Raw genomic sequence first — 19,154 nt, 5'->3', positions numbered from 1 at the left:
TACCAATACTCCTCAAATCATTCCACAAAATAAAAACAGAAGGAACATTGCCAAAATAATTCTATGAGGCCACAGTCACCCTGATACTTAAACCACATGGAGACTCAAGAAAAGTTTCATACCAATTTCCCTTATGAACATTGACGCAACAATACCTAATAAAATACTCACAAATCAAGTCCAAGAACACATTAAGAACATCATCCATTATGATCAATCCCAGGGATGCTGGGGTGATTCAAAATACAAAAAAACATCAATATACTCCACCATATAAACAAACTGAAAGAAAAGTCATGGGGTCATCTCATTAAATGCTGAAAAAGCCTTTGATAAAATTCAATACCACTTCATGTTAAAAGTCTTGGAGAGATCAGGAATTCATGGCTCATACCTATACATAATAAAAGCAATACACAGCAAGCCAACAGCCAACATTGGATTAAATGGAGAGAAACTTAAACCAATTCCACTAAAATCAGGGGCAAGATAAGGCTGCCCATTCTCTTCCTATCTATTCAATATAGTACTTGGAAGTTCTAGCAAGAACATTAAGACAACCAAAGGAGATAAAGGGGATACAAATTGGAAATGAAGAAGTAAAAGTATTGACATTCACAGATGATATGATAATATATATAAGCAACTCCAGAAATTCTACCAGAAAACACCTTCAGCAAAATGGTTGGATATAAAATGAACTAAGAAAAAAAAATCATTAGCTCGTCTTTATACAAATGATAAAGAGAAAGAAACTAGAGAACATCCTTTATAATAGTCACAAATAATATAAAATATTTTGGTGTAACTCTAACCAAGCAAGTGAAAGACCTGTATGACAAGAACTTCCAAGTCCCTGAAGAGAGAAATTGAGGGAGATCTGAGAAGATGGAAAGATCTCCCATGCTCATGGATCAGTAGGACTGATATAGTAAAAATGGCTATCTTAACAAAAGCAGTCTATAATTTCAATGCAATTCCCATAAAAATATAGGAACCTACATATAGGTTGATAAATAAAATCCAATCAGAGACCCCTAAAACAAATCTACACACCTACAGACACCTGATTTTTGGACAAAGGCAAAACCATACAATGGAAAAAAGAAAGCATCTTCAACAAATGGTGCTGGTTCAACTGGATGTCTCCATGTAGAAGAATAAATAGACCCATATCTATCACGCTGAAGACAACTCAAGACCAAGTGGATTAAAGATCTAATATAATAGCCTTGAATGCACTGATACAGGAGACAACTTCCTGAGCAGAACACCAATGGCTCAGGCTCTAACAATTGATAAAAGGGACCTCATGAAATGGAAAAGTATCGGGTTGGCTCTCTCCCATGGGATGGGTCTCAAATTGGGGCAGTCATTGGTTGGCTGTTCCCTCAGTCTCTGCTCCATCTTTATTTCTGAAAATCTTATAGGTAGGACAAATTTTCGGTTGGAGGTTTTGGGGTAGATTGATGTCTTCTTTCCTCTTCTATAAGTCCTGCCTGGCTATAGGAGGTACATACTTCAGTCTCTTTATCACCCTCTGATAGGAATTTCAGCTAGGGTTAGACAACCTGTATCCTCTCCTGTCCTAGGCCTCCAGCTATTATCAGAGTTATCTCCACAGATTTCCATTCTCCCTCCCAGCCCTCTCCCACCTTCTTCTCTCCCCACATCTAATCACCATCTCCATTTCCCTCCTCAACTCCTCTCCTACCCATTCTCTACCCATTCCCTCTTCCCATCCATATCCAATGACTATTTAGTTTCCCCTTTTGAGTTAAGAGTCATGCATCTTCCCTTGGTGGTGGTGGGGGTAGAGGGGAGGTGGGGCAGGGAACACATGGCTCAGCCGGTAAAGGCTGGGAGTACAATAAAAAATATAGCCTTTCTTTCTTATAGTTCTTTTTACTTCCCCCAAGTATTGCATGGCAGATCAGTAACAAAATGGACCATGTGGGAAAAATGAATTTATCATTTTCAATTTGGAAGAACTATGCAATCTATAACCCTTCAAGATAGGGGACTTACAGGCCGCAGCTTGCCATATGAGGTGTCAGGAGTCTGTCTTGAGGCCTGTGAGAATCCTGGTGATTCAGCATGAAGGCTGTTTTCTGAGGAAGAGAATCCAAGAGGTTGATGACTGGACAGTAAAGATGCTAGTGTAGATGGAAGTGGTGAGGGGCAGATGCCCAGAGCTCTTACCATTGGCTGAAGGAGACCGGGGGAAGAACTGGGAGCTCCTCTTATCTGGACTGGGATACGGGCTGCTGGGTGGCTGGTCATACAGAGGCAGTGGAGGCAGGGATGTGTGAGGCTTGGGGGATGGAGAGATCTGCAGCAAAGGAGGCAGAGTTACTAGGCGATCTACTCAGGAAGGAGAGCTTAGCTGCTTTGCTGCTCAGCATGCCTGCCCTGGAGCTAAAATAAATCCTGAAGCTTCAATTTTGTGTTGCATTACATTTTTCTACTGACGCTATCTTAAACCATTTCCAAGTCTGGGGTTTCATTGTCTTTAGTCTATCAGGCAAGTCAGTTAAGTCTGTGAGAACAAATGGTGTCTCTGTGTGTGTTTCTGACTTCTCTAGGTTTTCTACATGTCAGACTAAAGCAGTCACAATCCCATGCCTTACCCTTCCATCTGTCATGTCTGCTGGAACAAGAGGACAAGTAAAACCGGCACTTTCCTGTAAAACCACACTTAGCTGTGGTAGGAAAAATGAGCCCCCTAGAGCTCTGGTAGAACCTGGGAGAGACAGAGGTTCTCATATGGTAAGGCAGCCTGGTTAAGGGCTGTTGTGGAAGCTAGCTGGAAACAATACACCCTCTCCCTTGCTTCTTTCTCTCTAGCAAAATCACCTTTCAAATGTCCTATGAAACCTAGTATTTTAATGAATTCAGAGAAAACAGTGTGGGAAAGAGAGTGAGATGTAAGGTGGCCATTTTCTACAAGGTTTTGACAAGCCTCTAATTTCTAAACTCAGTTATGTAAACACTTGGCTACTATGGAGAAGAATGAAGGTGAGGCTTATCGATCTTGCTCCTTTGCACGTGCCTGGATCTCTCTTGTCCATGGAGTGTCGCCATTCTCGGAGGCTGAGAGCTCTTCCACTAGCACCGATGGGAAAACACCGATTCGACCACTGAACTCCCCTTCCCAGAAGCCATCATCATCTTGGTTTTCTTTGTTCAAGATGCGAATAATTGCTCCCTCGGGAAAGGACAGCTCATCATCTGTCTGGCCCTCATAATCATAAAGTGCTTTCACAAAACAGACTGGAAGCAAGAGAAAGACAAACTGGTAAGAGACAGGCAGGCGCACTGCTTTTGTCCTTGTTTTGAAAGAAGGTCTTCTCTGTAGCCCAGCCTGGTCTCAAACTTGCAATAAGCCTCCTGCTTCAAACTCCCAACTACAGAAGAGCAGGTGTACCCATAACGTGTCTAGCAAGATGGACTGATTTCACAACCACCCTTGCTTCACGACAACTAGTGAGCATGACACGAGACAGGGTAAGTTGTAAGTCATTATTCACTGAGAGTATCTTTATGCTTCTCCTGATCAAGACTAGTGCTATCAATTATAGGAAGGAATAGGTGCTTTTAAACCTACTGAAGGCTAATGTTCAGGTATTAATTTATGTAAAAAACATAACCAGATTGAGTGTCTTATTTTAGTCTTTACCACTGGCATCTCCATTCAGGCTGCCTGAAACGAGTTCTGCTTCTGTGGAATTGCTGGATGTGTGTGACCGACTGTCCAAAGCAGCCAAAGACTGTAGCATGCTCAGTAGGCTGTTCGAGGTGGGAAATTGTAGGTACTTTTCTGGCACATAACCCACTTGGCCAACTTTATTTCGAGCCTGGGTAAAATGACAAGGGGAAAAAAAACAGGTTTGTATACAGAATTTGGGCAGAGCATACCAAGAACCAAAACAAATGCCTGAAACATCACAAGAAGGGGTGATATGAGCAAAGGAATTATACCTTTACCCAGTCTTCCATATCTCCATCTTCAATCACTTCTAACACCTCATGTTCCTCAATGGTCAACTCATCTGGTTGAGAAGCCTGCAATGTAGGATGGCCATGAACAAAATCAAAAAGGTTAGATAAAGAGCAGATGTGAGCTGGTCATAACAAAAGCCAGGGGCCAAAATATCGAAATGATTTTGAGAAACAAAATTTCAGTGTTGTAAAACTATCATAATGAGGTGAAGTTTTACTTCCAAAAACTAAACAAAATAAAACTGCAACAGAAACTGGATCCTCAAGAGGTGATCAGGTTCAGTGAGCAGAGTGCCCTGCTGGAAGCAGAGGGTTGGCTCCAGCTTGCTTATCTGCCGTAGGCTATTCAGCATAATACCTCCATGTACTCCAAATGCCAACCTTGCCATTCTCTGAAGAATGGTGGTCAATGTGGCAAGTATAAGCACGGAACCAAGATGACCTGAGGTGTGAGTAACAGAGAAGACACTTGAATGGACATGCATGCAGTGGAACACAGACACTATGTACATGGACTGCATGGGGCTTGAGCAATGCCCAGGACTCTTCTGGAAGCACTGAAAAGTCATGGCCAAAAGAAGAAAGTTATGAGCAAGCCAATGATTGCAGCTGGGTTTTGCTCCACCTTGATGTGGAGTCTGGGCTGATCCACACAGATATTCTCCATTAGCTGTAGGTGCTCTTCTGCCGCAGCTGGCACCCACCACCATGTCTTCTTCTGAGACTCAGAGCCTGGAGGAAACTCAGATGCTCCAGAGGGAACTCCAGGGAGGGCCTCCACCAAGGCTTCCTGAAGAGTCTTGTCTGGCACATGTGACATTTGCCTTCCGGTTCTCTAGTAAGAAGCCTTCAAAGCTTTCCCCAATCCCACAACCACACAAGGCCTTATCATTCTCCAGATCTCAAGTATAAAACATCTCCAAATTATGCAAACAAAAGGAAGTAATGAAGCGAGTCACTTTTTTTTTCTTTTTTGGATATATGGTCTCATGTTGCCCAAGCGGCCCTCAATCTGTAGCTGAGGACCTCGAAGAGCCTGAATTTCTGATCCTCCTGCACTCATTTACTGAGTTCCAGCATCACTGGTATGCGATGTTGAAAGTGAGTCACTGCCTGAGGTGTATTTCCCATCTCATTAAAGCTCAGATTATGGATGATGTCATAGCTTTCTGACGCAAAACAGGACTGAAGATGAAGGACCCTTCATAATACTCCAGCAACAGATTTTAAGTACATTACCACTGACTTCAAAATATGAAAAAAAACTATTTACTCTTCATATTTTTTTTCCAGTGGAATTTTCTTGTTACTCTAAAACTACATTGTGTGCCAGACAGGGTGACTGACACATGTCTTAATCCCAGGCTGAGACAAGAAGAGGAATTCTAGGCTAGCCTGGACTACAAAGGGCCATCCTTTCAATAGGAACACAATACCATACACAAAAATACAACCAAACAAAACCACTAGTAAATGTACTAGCAAAGGCCCTTTGTAATGAAGTCACTTTCCTAAGTATATCAATGGAACCAGGCTTGAAGGTGCGTGAAGGAAGGCAGAGGGGCAGGGCACCGTTATTACTATTTTCACTTTTTTTTTTTTAATATTTCGGTGTTTTTGATGCAGAGTGTCTCTGTGTGTATCCCTGGATGTTCTGTAACTTGCTCCGTAGACCAGGCTGGCCTTGATCTCAAGAGATCCTCCTGCCTCTGCCTCCTGAGTTCTGGGAATAAAGGTATGCACTATCGACATGAGGTTCAGGGCACCTTCAAACATACTGTTGTCCTGTGACAATCTATGGAGGCCCATGTCTAGCTCTGCAGCAGTGGGCCAATAGAAGCAAGCACTAGAGTGATGGTGTAAGATCTACAGGGAGTGGGACCTGTGGGCCTCTCAAAGCCTTGAGCGAACCCTCTCTCCTGTTCTCTGAGCACACAGTGCTCTTTCTTGCCTGTTTCCTTCCTTTGTTCTCTGTCTGCCAGCCCCCACCCCCATCTTTCAAAAGAGTAGGTCTGATTGCTGAGTGTTAAGTCCAGCTTCAGTCTATTTCTATGGACAATAACCATAGGATGTTGTTGAGGGACTGTTACAGCACTGGTTGCTCTTGCAGAGAACCCGAGTTTCATTTCCAGTACCTACAGAGCAGCTTACAACTGTCTGTAATTTTAGCTCCAGAAGTTCTGACACTTCCACACAGCTATACATGTAGGTAAAAAGCCAATGCACATTCAAAAAAGTTTAGAAAAATCTTAAAAGAGAGAGAGAGAGAGAGAGAGAGAGAGAGAGAGATATCTTTGATCTTTAGTTTTATCTTCCCACCCTATCTTATCCCCAACTAGAATTTAAGGCCCATTAAGGGCCTTATTTGGTCAGTGCCACAATCCTACAGAGAAAACAAAACAAAACAAAACAAAAAAACAGCCAAAAACCCCTACTGGTAAATAGAGGTGTTTACATAAAATTTGTTAAATGAAAGGGACATTTGATAATCTTTTCCTTTAGGGTTACTAAAGAAGTTAGGAACGAGCAGTTACCGCAGCTCTTACTGCTACTTGTGATTTGTGGCACCGCTCATGTTCTCCCAGAACAGCCATCATAAGTTTCTTGCCTCTTCCCTTTTACTTCCGTAAGATCCCTGTATCTCTTAGACACTGACTTCCATGTGTGGCACTCCAGCTAGTAGTTCATCCCTGTGGGTTTCCGTTTAGAATGACTTAAAGCAGGGCTATGTTTCTTTCTTCTGTCATCCCAACTATAGACAGCAAACAGTTAAAAAGTGCCTACTAAATATATAGTCTTAAGCCTGTGTCCTTTAAGTCTGAATATTCAATAAGTCAGAAATTCAGTCTCACTTATCTTTACATTTCTGTATTTTGCTTTCCTGGTTTAAAAAGTCATGCTTATTCTCTGTAGAAAGCTGAAGAATGTGCGCAGAGATTGTAGAGATGCACATTAATTACAAGTTTTGTTTTCTTTGAGGTAGGGTCTCACTATGTAGCTCTGGTTGGCCTGGAACTCAGAAAGATCTGCTTGCTTCTGTCTCCAGAGTATTAAACATTAAAGATATGAACCAGCATATCAGATCCTTTTTCAAAAATGTGTATCTGTACATTTTTGGTAATGAGGTCTCTTCTATTATGTGCTTGACTCTGGGGATCAAATCAAGCACTGGTCCTAGGGTTGGGGATTTGAACCTAGAATCTTGCATGAAAGTGAAGTATTCTACTATTGAGCTAAACTTCTGATCCCTAAACAAGTTTTCTTAGTCTGGTTTACCATAGGAAAATGACTGGATATATCAGCAGAAGAGATGGGGAAGAATGTGAGCTGTCTGAAATCAGGTGAGGGTGTAGGACTCTACCTTTAAGTATCACAAATCTTATTTCTAGAACTTTCAAGTAAACATAACAATAAGAAGTAAGATCAGGAAATAATTTGAGCTTTAGCTTTATACTTTGAAAGACCTTTCCAAGTGTCTCAGAGGATGATTCCAAATTTTCAGAAGATTATTAAAATAAATTACATGGCCTTAACCCTTTAGGAAACAAGACAAATTACATGTTTAAATTTAACAAATGGATGGCAATCTCAAAAAAAGCCCAGGTATGACTGCTACTGAGTAGATGGGGCCAACTTTCAGCACACAGGGGTGAGGTGGGGTATCAGTGTACAACAGTTGAAGTTTCTCTCTATACTGTCCCCTGTTATCTTTGACACTATCCTCTTCTGCCGTGCCTTATTACGGGGGTGGGGGTGGGGCAGTCTGAGGCCTCGCTTGTTCATGCCTCCCTTGCATGTTCATTTTCTCATTCTTCCATCACTTACTGTGCCCAGGCACTGTCACAGGGGCTTAGTGAGTGATGTATGAGGACACACACCTCCTACCTAAAACCTTTACCACAGAGCTGACGCCGGAGGACCTAGCATCATTTGCTTTATTATGGCCTCATGAGCAGCAGTAAAGGATACAGAGCAGACATCTCAGTGAGCAGTGGCTCTGCTATTAGGCTGTGGAAGATGTGTCTATGATGTCTGCATGACACTGAAGTCACTTAATGCTACACTCTTCAGAACGTATTACCGCTGTGAAGCCATGCATGACTCTTCAGAAGACATGACAGAGGGCAGTGGTCAGATTACATGTTCAGAAGCGACTTTAGGAGGTACTTTTTTTCTTTTTAAGGGAAAGACATTTTTTTTTAAAAAAGATTACTTATTTTAATTATTTGTGTGGGTGTAAGTGGCCCTTGGAGGCCAGAGGTCCGGAGTTGAACTTACAAGTGGCTGTGAACTGCTGTGTGTGGATGCGGGGAGCTGAACTTGTATCCTCTGTAAGGGCAAAGGGAGCTCTAGTTGTTGACCTGGCAAGGGAGGTGCTTTTTGAGCTGAGCTCCAAGGGAGAGAAGTAGGCAGCTGAGACTTGAGGAAATAAAAGTTCTAGGCAGAAGGCATGACCAGTACAAAGATGTTCAGAGGGCAGGAGTTGGGTGCTCTTGGAGTTTGATCTGTAGCCACTAGCTACTGTACTGGATTCTTCCCTACAGCTGCTACAGAGGAAAAAAAAGACATTTTTCCTCTGGCCTTAATCTTGAGGGGCTTCCTAACAGATGATCTATGCCAAGCTGGGGTATGAACTGAAAGTTTATAGGATGTGGGTACTACGCTCATTGTTTTGCTATGGAAATGTTACTTAGTCTTCACAGTAAATACTGTTCCTATGATTCAATAAATAAACAACTCTCAGAAAAAAACACGTTACCAGAGACCCAGTATATGGTTGGGTAGCTCACAGCAGCAAAGCCAGGGTTTTAATCAGAAAAGTCAGACAGCAGAGACTCAATATTTCACCACAATGCCCTGTTTCTGTCAACAGATGGCAGCTTTGTGCTAGCCAGCACAGTGTAAGCAGATGCAGTTCCATGGATTTTCAGAGTTGTCACAATTTACTATCAGCAAAATATAGGGGAGATACAAACCTTATAGGAATAAACAACTTTGCAGGTGAGTGGATAATTTCTCAAGGTGCCAGAAGGGCTGGAGCTGCTGTCATCAAAAACATCCATGTTGTCTTCAAACTCTTCTCCTTCTTCTCTTTCAGCATCTGCATTAAGCTAGGAAAAATTAGAAGCCATTGGCTACTTTGCTTATTTCATGAAAATGGTAGAAAACAAACAAACAAATTGAAAATCAGATTGTTTCAAAATATTAGTTTATCTATTCAACCTCACATATTATAAAAGACCAGAGAATTTTAAAAATAAAAAGTAAAATGTTTCAGATGTAGTATACATGCCTTTAATCCCAGCACACAGGAGGCAGAGGCGGTCTACAAAGTTTCAGACCATTTACGGGCTACATAGTGAGACTGCGTCTTTTTTTTTTTTTTTTTTTTTTGGTTTTTCAAGACAGGGTTTCTCTGTGTAGTCCTGGCTGTCCTGGAACTCACTCTGTAGACCAGGCTGGCCTTGAACTCAGAAATCCGCCTGCCTCTGCTTCCCAAGTGCTGGGATCAAAGGCATGCGCCACCACGCCCAGCTGAGACTGCATCTTTTTTTTTTTTTTTTTTTTTTTTAAAGATTTATTTATTTTTATTATATAGAAGTACAGTGTAGCTGTCTTCAGACACTCCAGAGGAGGGAGTCAGATGTCATTACGGATGGTTGTGAACCACCATGTGGTTGCTGGGATTTGAACTCAGAACCTTCGGAAGAGCAGTCAGTGCTCTTAACCGCTAAGCCATCTCTCCAGCCCGAGACTGCATCTTTTAAAAAGAGTAAAACACCAGGCTGGGAGGCTGGTGGTTTTGAAAAATTACTTGCCATGCTAACCTTGATGACTCAAATTCCATCAGCAGATCCTGTGGTGGAAGGAGAAAGCCAACTCTCAAGGGCACACTACCATGGTACACACACACACACACACACACACACACACACACACACACACCAATAAAGTAAAACACTTCAGTGATGCACACTTGTAATTCAAGCATTTGGGAAGTGGAGGTTACAATTCAAGGCTGGCAGCCGGGCAGTGATGGAGCACGCCTTTATTTTTATTTTATTTATTTTATTTTTTTATTTTATTAGGTATTTTCCTCATTTACATTTCCAATGCTATCCCAAAAGTCCCCCATACCCTCCCCCGGACCCCCCATCCACCCACTCCCACTTTTTGGCCCTCGCATATAAAGTTTGCAAGTCCAATGGGCCTCTCTTTCCAGTGATGGTCGACTAGGCCATCTTTTGATACATATGCAGCTAGAGTCAAGAGCTCCGGGGTACTGGTTAGTTCATAATGTTGTTCCACCTATAGGGTTGCAGATCCCTTTAGCTCCTTGGGTATTTTCTCTAGCTCCTCCATTGGGGGCCCTGTGATCCGTCCAATAGCTGACTGTGAGCATCCACTTATGTGTTTGCTAGGCCCGGCCCACACCTTTAATTTCAGCACTTGGGAGGCAGAGGCAGGTGGATTTCTGAGGCCAGCCTGGTCTACAGAGTGAGTTCCAGGACAGCCAAGGCTACACAGAGAAACCCTGTCTCGAAAAACAAAAACAAAAAATTCAAGGCTGGCTTTAGCCAGGTAGTGGATTCTGGGCTAATGAGACCATGTCATAAATAAAACTCAGATATACAAGAAGTAAATTATCATTATCCTTTAACTTTTTGCTGTTAAATGTTGGCAAACAAAGGCCTCTTAACATTTTTAAATGCTAACATGAGGGAACATCGAAGACTGCTGTATGTTACAAAGAATGTGGAGAAACAGTCTGGTAACTATGACAAGTAGAAATGCTTTACACATTGTTTTTAGAAAATATACTGCCCAACACAGAGCTTAAATCATGACCAGTAGTAGAATTAAATAAGATAAAGTGCTCTGTTACTGAAAGACATTACCAGAACCACAATGAAGGAGCTAGAGATGCAGCCCAGTTTATAAGAGTACTTGGCTAGTATGCATTCAGACCTGGGTTCCATCCTCTGCCTCCCCCAAACCAAGTGGTGCATGGCTCCAATTTCAGCACTCAGGAAACAGAAGCAAGAAGACCAGAAATGTAAGGTCATCTTTGGCCACAAAGCTGAAGCTAGCATGAGCTATAAGAGATCCATTCACCCCTACAATGAAGCCAGGTATGATGGAGCATGTCTGTAATACCAGCACTCAGGAGGCTGAGTCAGGAGAACTGCTTTAAGTGTGATTTCAGTCTAGGCTACAGGGTGACACTTGGTAGCACATGGCTATATAGTTGAGTTCAGGCCAGTCTGGGCTACATGAACCCCTGTAACAATCAATCAATCAATCAAAACACAACCCCCAAAACAAACATAACAAGAAATAATCAACAAAATCCACCCCAATGAGACACTACTCCATTTTCATTAGTGTCTTTATCATAAGGAAAACAGAGCATGTATTGCTAAGAATGTAGCAAAGCTGGAACCTTATACACCAGTAGTGGGACTGTAAATAGCACATCTGCTGTGAAAAATGGTAAGTTTCCTTAATAAATTAAAAATAGGAGTATACAAAAATTTCCTGGGTATACACCTAAAGAAATGAAAACAAAGACTAAAACAGATGTTTGCAAATTCATGTTCACAGCAGCAATATTACAACAGCCTAAGTTCCACTACTAAAGGGATAGGTAAATAAGACAGTATACACAGATAATGGATATTACTCAGTCTTAAAAAGGAAGGAATGCTGCCTGACACATGCTACCAAATGGATGTACTTTAAAGACATTGTGCTAAATAAGTAAGCCATCACAAAAAGATAAACCAACTCCATTTCTAGGAAGCGTGAAGAGCAGTCAAAGTCCTAGCAGCACAGCCTTTATTGGGACTGAAGGTGGCTCATGGGAGTTACTGTTTACTGGGTACAGAGGTTTAGTTTTCATTCAGTTGTTTGAGACAGAGTATCACTATATATACTAGCCTGGCCAGAAATGTATGCATTTCAGGCTGGTCTCAACTTAGAATTCTTTGCTTCTTTCTTTTGAGTACATAGATTATTCGTAAGGCCACCATGACCAGTGAAATTTTTCATTTTTTAAAAAGATGTATTTTATTTTTAATTGTGTATGTGCAGAGAGGCCAGAGGTATTGAGTTCCAGGTGGATGCTAGCCTCCTGTTGTAGTGCTGGGAAATGGGTTCTCTGCAAAAGCAGGACAAACATTTTTTTTTTTTTTGGAGGGTGTGATAGTTTATTTAAAAAACAGAAACAACAAAATAAAACAACAACAGTAACAAATAAAACGGTGCCACACTGATCGTGTGACCAGAATACGTACGTAATGGCTTTTCTCTTGGGTATTAACATTTCAGTATGCTTAGATACTGAAATGCTTCAATAGGACCAAGAACGTTAGAGAGTAAGGATGGACAAACATTCTTAATTACTGAGCTATCTCTCTGGTCCCTTAAACATATTTTATATATTCAGAAGACCTTTCTTTCATACTCTAGGGAAAGTTAGACATTTCACTGTATTACACAAAACACTCAGATATTTATAAAAATGGGTAGAACAAGTTTCCAAAAATATATATGGAATGCTAACATGTGCTGTGCTTTGGTACTGGGAATCAGTCCAGAGAACTTTCTCTTGCCAGCATGGACTGATACTAAACATTCCTTTACCTTCTGTTTTTAGTTCATGTCTGATTCTCACGGAAAGGACTAGAAGGCTTTAGTGACAACAGGGATGTCAGATGCTTTGTGTGGTTCTAGAGGATTTTTAAAGTATCTTAGACTAATCTCTTCCTTTTCCCTCTTCATTGTTCTCATGGTTTCTTGACCCAGCCTATCTAAAATCCCACTCTTCCTTACTCTCTTATCTAAGGACTACACTCTCAACCCTTCTTTCTTCAATCAAAACAATTCTTCTTAGCCATACTTACATTTTTCCTTTCTTAAATGTTGTAAAAAGCTTACTCTTCCTGCAAAGGCAGTAAGAAGAACCCTGTGTGAGTTTCTGTAGCGGCTGTCTTCTGCTACGAGCTCTGGGGTTCTCCCAGACAGGAAGCAGTGACTGACTGGCTGGAGGTGAATACTGACTGTATCACTTACTTGCTGTGTGTGACCCTGGGCAAGTCATCTGGTTCCTAAACTTTAGTGATCTCAACTCTCTTTTGAAGACAACTATTTTTCTAATGAAGACAAGTACTTTTTCACAGGGCTATCAGAAGGATTAAAGGAGGTAATGCATCTTAAACCCCATACACTTGGCAAATGGGAGGTACTCAGTCCATCATTATCTTTTGCTGGTTTTATGAGGCACAGAGAGTCAGATGAAGAATTTGTTGACACCCAACACAGAGGAAAGCAGCTACTTGCAGAAAACTGATTAGCAGAACCTCTGAACTCTACTTGCAGAGCACAGGACCTTACTCCAAGCACTAAGTAGATAATATATAAACTTCTGTTCAAAGCAAGATGGAATACTAAGGACCAGATTTGAATTTCATGCCAGAAACAATTTTAAAAAATTTGTTGTGGGCCTGTAAAATGGATCTGTGGGTAAAGGTACTTGCCACCTCCTGCAAGCTGTCCTTTGACCTCTATTTGATTAATTTAGTATGCCCTACCACCAATAAATAAATGTAATAACATAAAATATGGTCAAAAATTTAAAAGTTTTCAAGACATAGGCCATTAAGCAATGAAAGACAGTAGTGTCTGGGGAATGGAAAAGTCTGCACAACTTATGCTCAGAAGAAGTTTCCAAGCTGAGGACAGTGTGCCCTCTGAATTGAGTGGAACATGGAGATCATGCAGGCCAAGGTGGCTAGGGTTTATAGCACAGTAACAAGGAGAGCAGAAAGAGATCCTGAGAAATCTGCAGAGCCTCAAGTCTTCAGCTGAGTAGTGTATGTGCATGAACAGAGTAGCTGAAGCCAGAAATAGAACCATCTAGAAGGACAAGAGAAACGTATCTCTAGAACTCACACAGGTTTGGGACACGACTTGTATTCCCTAAGGCATAGCGCATCACAGAGCAGTAAGAATATGGAAGACATAGGCAGTGCCATCAGCCAACAAGATGTAACTGCATTTGTAGAACACAGCATTCAAGAGCAGCAGAATGCACACTCTTTATATATCACACACTGGGTCACAAAAGAAGTCTCAGTAAATTTCAAAGAACTGAAGTATGTTACTGATCTACAACATAAGTGAATTAGAAATCTAAAGTGGAAATATATCTAGAAAGCTTCTACAAATTTTCAACATTCAAAAATTCAAGGGCTGAAAAACCAGTCAGAAAGCATCTTGAACTGAATGATGACACAGTAGCAAAACTGTGCAAAGAGCCTACAGATGTATGTAGCAGGAATGTTTACCAAATGCCTCCACCAGAAAAGGGAAAATGTCTAAAATCAACATCCCTAGCTTCTACCTGAAGAAAAAAAAAATCATAAAAGAGCCAATTAAATCCAAATTAAGCAGGAGAAAGGAAATAATTAAAATCTAAGCAGAAATTAATAAAACAGGAAAACAATAACAACAAAAAAGCAATGAAACCAAAAGTTTGCTAACTGTAGAAAGCCATCTATTTGATGAACTTCCATTAGAACAGAATGATGGGGGTGGGGAGAAGAGGACACAAAACATACAGGAATAAGAGGGGTGACTGATATCACTAAAGACACTCTACATATTCAAAGAATAGCCAAGAATATTATAAGCAACTTTATGCCAGTAACTTTGGTAAGTTGGATAGAACAAAGAATTTTTTTTACAACAAACTCCAAATAAAATGATCAAAGTCTATTTAAAGGAGAACAGCCTTGGTGTTGATTATCCGCAAACCTGGCAGAGGAAGGAAGAACAGTCAGGGCCAGCCTGGTTTACAAAGTGAGTTCTAGGCCAGCAAGGGCTATAAATGGAGATCCTGTCTCAGAAAGTCAGCCTTTTCCCAGCACTTTTTACACTTTTAATTTTGAGACAGGGTTTCAATAAATTGTCCAGGCTGGCCTTGAGCTCATTGGCTATTACAGATCTTAACTTGTGATCTTCCTGCCTCAGCCCTGCAAGGAGCTAAATTACAGACCTGTGTCACCAGGATTAGTTTCTTGAAACATTAACTATATATCCACTATACAGCATATTCAAAAGCATATGTTAGTAGTACATGCCCTATACAAATTCAAGACTTACAAAATTACAGTAATAGTCCAGAACAACCCAAATGCCCACCAACGAGTAGAAGGATAGCAAACATCTACAGCTATACAACACACTATTGTTCAGCAATGAAAATGGTCAGCATACAACAACACTTGTGATCCTCAAAATCATTACAAAATCATTTTTTTTTTTTTGTTTTTTGGTTTTTCGAGACAGGGTTTCTCTGTGTAGCCCTGGCTGTCCTGGAACTCACTTTGTAGACCAGGCTGGCCTCGAACTCAGAAATCGGCCTGCCTCTGCCTTCCAAGTGCTGGGATTAAAGGTGTGTGCCACCATGCCTGGCTTACACTGAGTTTTCAAAGGTCCACACAAAAGAGTTCATATGGTTCTCTTTATCTAAATTCCAGAAAACACAGTAACCTAAAGTGCAGAAAATAGATCAGTGGTTAACTGAGGAAGGAAAATGAGCATGATTATGAAAGAGAATGAGGAAAGTTTGTGAGAGTAATAAACATAGCATTTTAGGATATTTAGTATACACATAAACTATTATTGTAACTGCAATGCTTTCACTGGTGTACACATGTCAAACATCAGAAAGTGATGTTTTTAACCTTTAATAAAGCTGCTGAAATATCAAAAGTTTGGGAATTTGAATGTTAACTAGTCACATAGTACCCAAAGATTTAACACAACCAGTAATAGGACTGAAAATAAAACATCCAATGATGATTGGGAAAAAAACCCCAAACTACACAGTAAATAAGATGACCAAGATTAGAAGAACACAGAGAAACCCCACAGAGCAAGGGCTTGTGGTCTGAGGGCTGCAGAGGCAGACACCTCTGGATTCAAATGTCATCTCTCCTCACTCACTCACAGCTGTAAGGAGATACTTAGTTTCCCAAGTTCCATCAGCTCATCAGAAAACACATTCACAGTAACTATGCTTATTAACGAGTTCTCATGCAGATAATGTACTAATATACCTGACATTAACACTTGAGCCCTACTCTTTTCTTTTAGGAACAATTTAAGCTTAGCTGATAAAACTAGATGCTTATCTCGAAAGTGAGATGAGTATTCTTTGACATGTTTTAGGAATGTTAGCATTATCACTATTTTACTTATTTTTGAGACAGGGTCTCATGTAGCCCAGGTTGGTCCCAAATTTACTATGTAGCTGAGAATGACCTAGAACTTCTGATTTTCTTGACTCTATTTCCCAAGTATTGGGATTACAGGGCTTATGCTACCACATCTGGTTTAGGTGATATTGGGGACTGAACTCAGGAGTTCATGAATGTTAAGCCAAGGCTCTAACAACACAACTACATTTTCAGCACACTTTTAAAAAGAAGAAACTAATGTTTGTATTCCACAGAAATCAAAGTGGATAAAACATTAAGTTTTAGCTAGGCGGTGGTGGAGCATGCTTTTAATCCCAGCAGCAGAAGGATCTCTGTGAGTTTGAGGCCAGCCTGGTCTAGAGCATAGAGCTTAGATCAATGAAAAAGCCTGCTGACCATTTGAAAGTACTATAAATATAAAAGCAATTGAAGATTTTTTTTTTTTGGCAAGGATAGTCTTTTAACAGTTTCTATTTGTTTCATTATAGAAATTAACTCTTTCTTTTAATTGAGATTAGCTTAAGCCCATAAGCAGGTTCTCATAATTTAAACACAAATTCCACTGGACTGCAAGGACTATCAGGACCATTAGGCATATTGAGGGGTCAAGGTTAGGCACATTCATCTCCTTGCCTTTCAGCCACATTATTCAGCACAGTCTTCAGGATGACTGGCTCAGGATTTATTTCTATGTAATTCTGCAAATGTCAGATCCCTAGGGAGTCTGCACAACAAAGCAGACTGTCAGACTGCCTTAGTGCAACTGTTGAGGGAAGTCATGAAGATAGTGCCAGTTATGATCAGAAACTCTAAGTAAAAAGGAGACAAGAAAGAATAAAAATAAACCCAATCTCAGACAAAGGTCTACAGATTCTGTTTGCTCCCACTCTGGGAATCAGGCCTAAAACTGAAAAAAGAAATTTAGTTGTTTCTTAGTATTCAAGGAGGATTGAATCCAGGATCTTTTATGGATACTAAATTCCAGGGATACTCAAGTCCCTTATATAAAATGGAATAGTATTTAAATATAACCTACACATATCTAACAAACTGTAAATGCTGTAGAAATAATTGCTGTTATATACATGTGTGATGGTTTCTATATTCTTGCACCAGGGAGTGGCACCATTTGGAGGTATGGCCTTGTTGGAATAGGTGTGAGACCTGGTTGGAGTAGGTGTGTCACTGTGGGTGTGGGCTTAATACTCTCACCCTAGGTGCCTGGAAATCAGTCTTCTACTAGCAGCCTTTGGATGAAGATGTGGAACTCTCAGCTCTGCTTGTTCCATGCCTGCCTGGATACTGCCATGCTCCCATCTTGATGATAATGGGCTGAACCTCTGAACCTGTAAGCCAGCCCCAATTAAATGTTGTTTTTTATAAGACTTGCCTTGGTCATGGTGTCTGTTCACAGCAGTAAAACCCTAACGAAGACAACATGCTTAATAGAAAAATTTCTATGCAATTGTAAAAACCCAACTTTCAAATTTGTGGTTGGTTGAATCCATGCATATAAAATCCAGAAATATGAATGATCAATTGCATCTATGTAAATGTTACATAAAATGACTACAGAGACTTTAAAATAATGATTATGAAGATTATCCAGGAACAAGAAAAATTAGACTGAAAAAAATTGTACAAAATTAACATTCCTTATTATATTGGAACAATTTTAAAGATTAGGTTATAAACCAGGAATGGATTTAAGCGAGAGAAGGCAGAAAAGTAAGAGGAGGGAAAGATGAGTGATTTAGTGGCTCACAGGACCACTGGCAGTAACCCATCCTCAGGTGCTATATGTAGGCTCCAGTTACCCAACAACTAAATATCTCTCATCCCCTACTTCCCCTCTCTCAGATTGAGTCTGATTACATAGTCCGGGACAGTCTGAAACTCTCTCTCTATGTAGCCCAAGCTAGAGGACGGCCTTGAACTCAGGAATTCCATCTGCATCTGCCACCTGAGGGCTAGAGTCAAAGACATGCAGCACCATCCCTTTCCCCCCACAACTCTCTTAAATGTGTCACCACATGCTGGGACTCTTTTTTTTTTTTTTTTGCCACCACCGACACCCCCCATCCTATATTCTACATGACAGCAGGAGACAGGAGGAAGAATTATCATGTAAATATGGTTCTCTAAGACAGGGAGACTAAGCGGTTTAATAACATTTACCTTCCATGAGACTCTTTAGCTATACTGTTATTGTCTAGGGTAGCCATCATGATCCCCAGATGACTAATGCTTTGTTGGCATCTACAATGGAAGAAACTATTTGGTTGCCAGAATGTGTATTTCAGCCTCATGTTCCTTGGCCAGCTAGCTGTCAGTTTGAAGTGGTACAGAATTCTCTGAATTATTTCAATGTTACTTAAGAAAAAGGTTAAATAAATACTGGGGCCTCATTAAGCTATTATTTCCTTTAGAAGCATAACTGGTAAAGCTTCCTTAAAATATAACCTCTAAGTTGAAAGAGGGAATACACAGGTTCTGTAAGACTGGTTATTCATTGTGGCCTTATTTGTGATAGCCAGAAGCTGGAAACAACCCAGATGCCCCAAAACTGAAGAATGGATACAGAAAGTGTGGTTCATTTACATAATGAAATACTATTCAGCTATTAAGAACGAGGAAATCATGAGTTTTGCAGGCAAATGGATAGAACTAGAAAATATCATCCTGAGTGAGGTAACTCAGACCCAAAAGAACATGAATGGTATGTACTCACTAAGTGGATAGTAGGCAAAAAAGTACAGAATACCCAGGATACAATCCATAGAACTGAGGAAGGTTAACAAGCTGAAGGACCCAAGTAAGGATGCTTAAATCCCACTTGGAGGGAGAAGAAAGCAATCACGAGGGGCAGAGGGAGGGAGGGATCTG

At 40.7% G+C, this 19,154-nt stretch overlaps 1 protein-coding gene and 1 long non-coding RNA gene across 6 annotated transcripts in view; one reads left to right on the top strand and one right to left on the bottom strand.

Annotated features, from left to right (window-relative positions):
* The window catches only part of Fchsd2 (FCH and double SH3 domains 2), a 175,907-nt gene that overhangs the window by 3,723 nt on the left and 153,030 nt on the right, over positions 1-19,154 (bottom strand). For all 5 annotated transcript variants that reach the window (XM_006507518.3, XM_030242304.1, NM_199012.2 and 2 more), the window contains 6 exons: positions 8,979-9,113; positions 3,982-4,065; positions 3,680-3,857; positions 3,053-3,273; positions 2,203-2,332; positions 2,029-2,111 (listed from right to left, as the gene is read on the bottom strand). In XM_006507518.3, the coding sequence (XP_006507581.1) occupies positions 2,029-2,111; positions 2,203-2,332; positions 3,053-3,273; positions 3,680-3,857; positions 3,982-4,065; positions 8,979-9,113 (831 nt within the window). The remainder of the gene's footprint in view (positions 1-2,028; positions 2,112-2,202; positions 2,333-3,052; positions 3,274-3,679; positions 3,858-3,981; positions 4,066-8,978; positions 9,114-19,154) is intronic.
* On the top strand, positions 4,063-17,175 carry LOC115486538. Its single transcript, XR_003946843.1, has 2 exons — positions 4,063-8,165; positions 8,876-17,175. It is a non-coding gene; the product is annotated as an uncharacterized LOC115486538 (long non-coding RNA).

Source organism: Mus musculus, chromosome 7, assembly GCF_000001635.26.
Source record: "Mus musculus strain C57BL/6J chromosome 7, GRCm38.p6 C57BL/6J".
In the NCBI taxonomy this organism is placed as follows: domain Eukaryota; kingdom Metazoa; phylum Chordata; class Mammalia; order Rodentia; family Muridae; genus Mus; species Mus musculus.
This window is presented reverse-complemented; position numbering and strand designations above follow the sequence as displayed.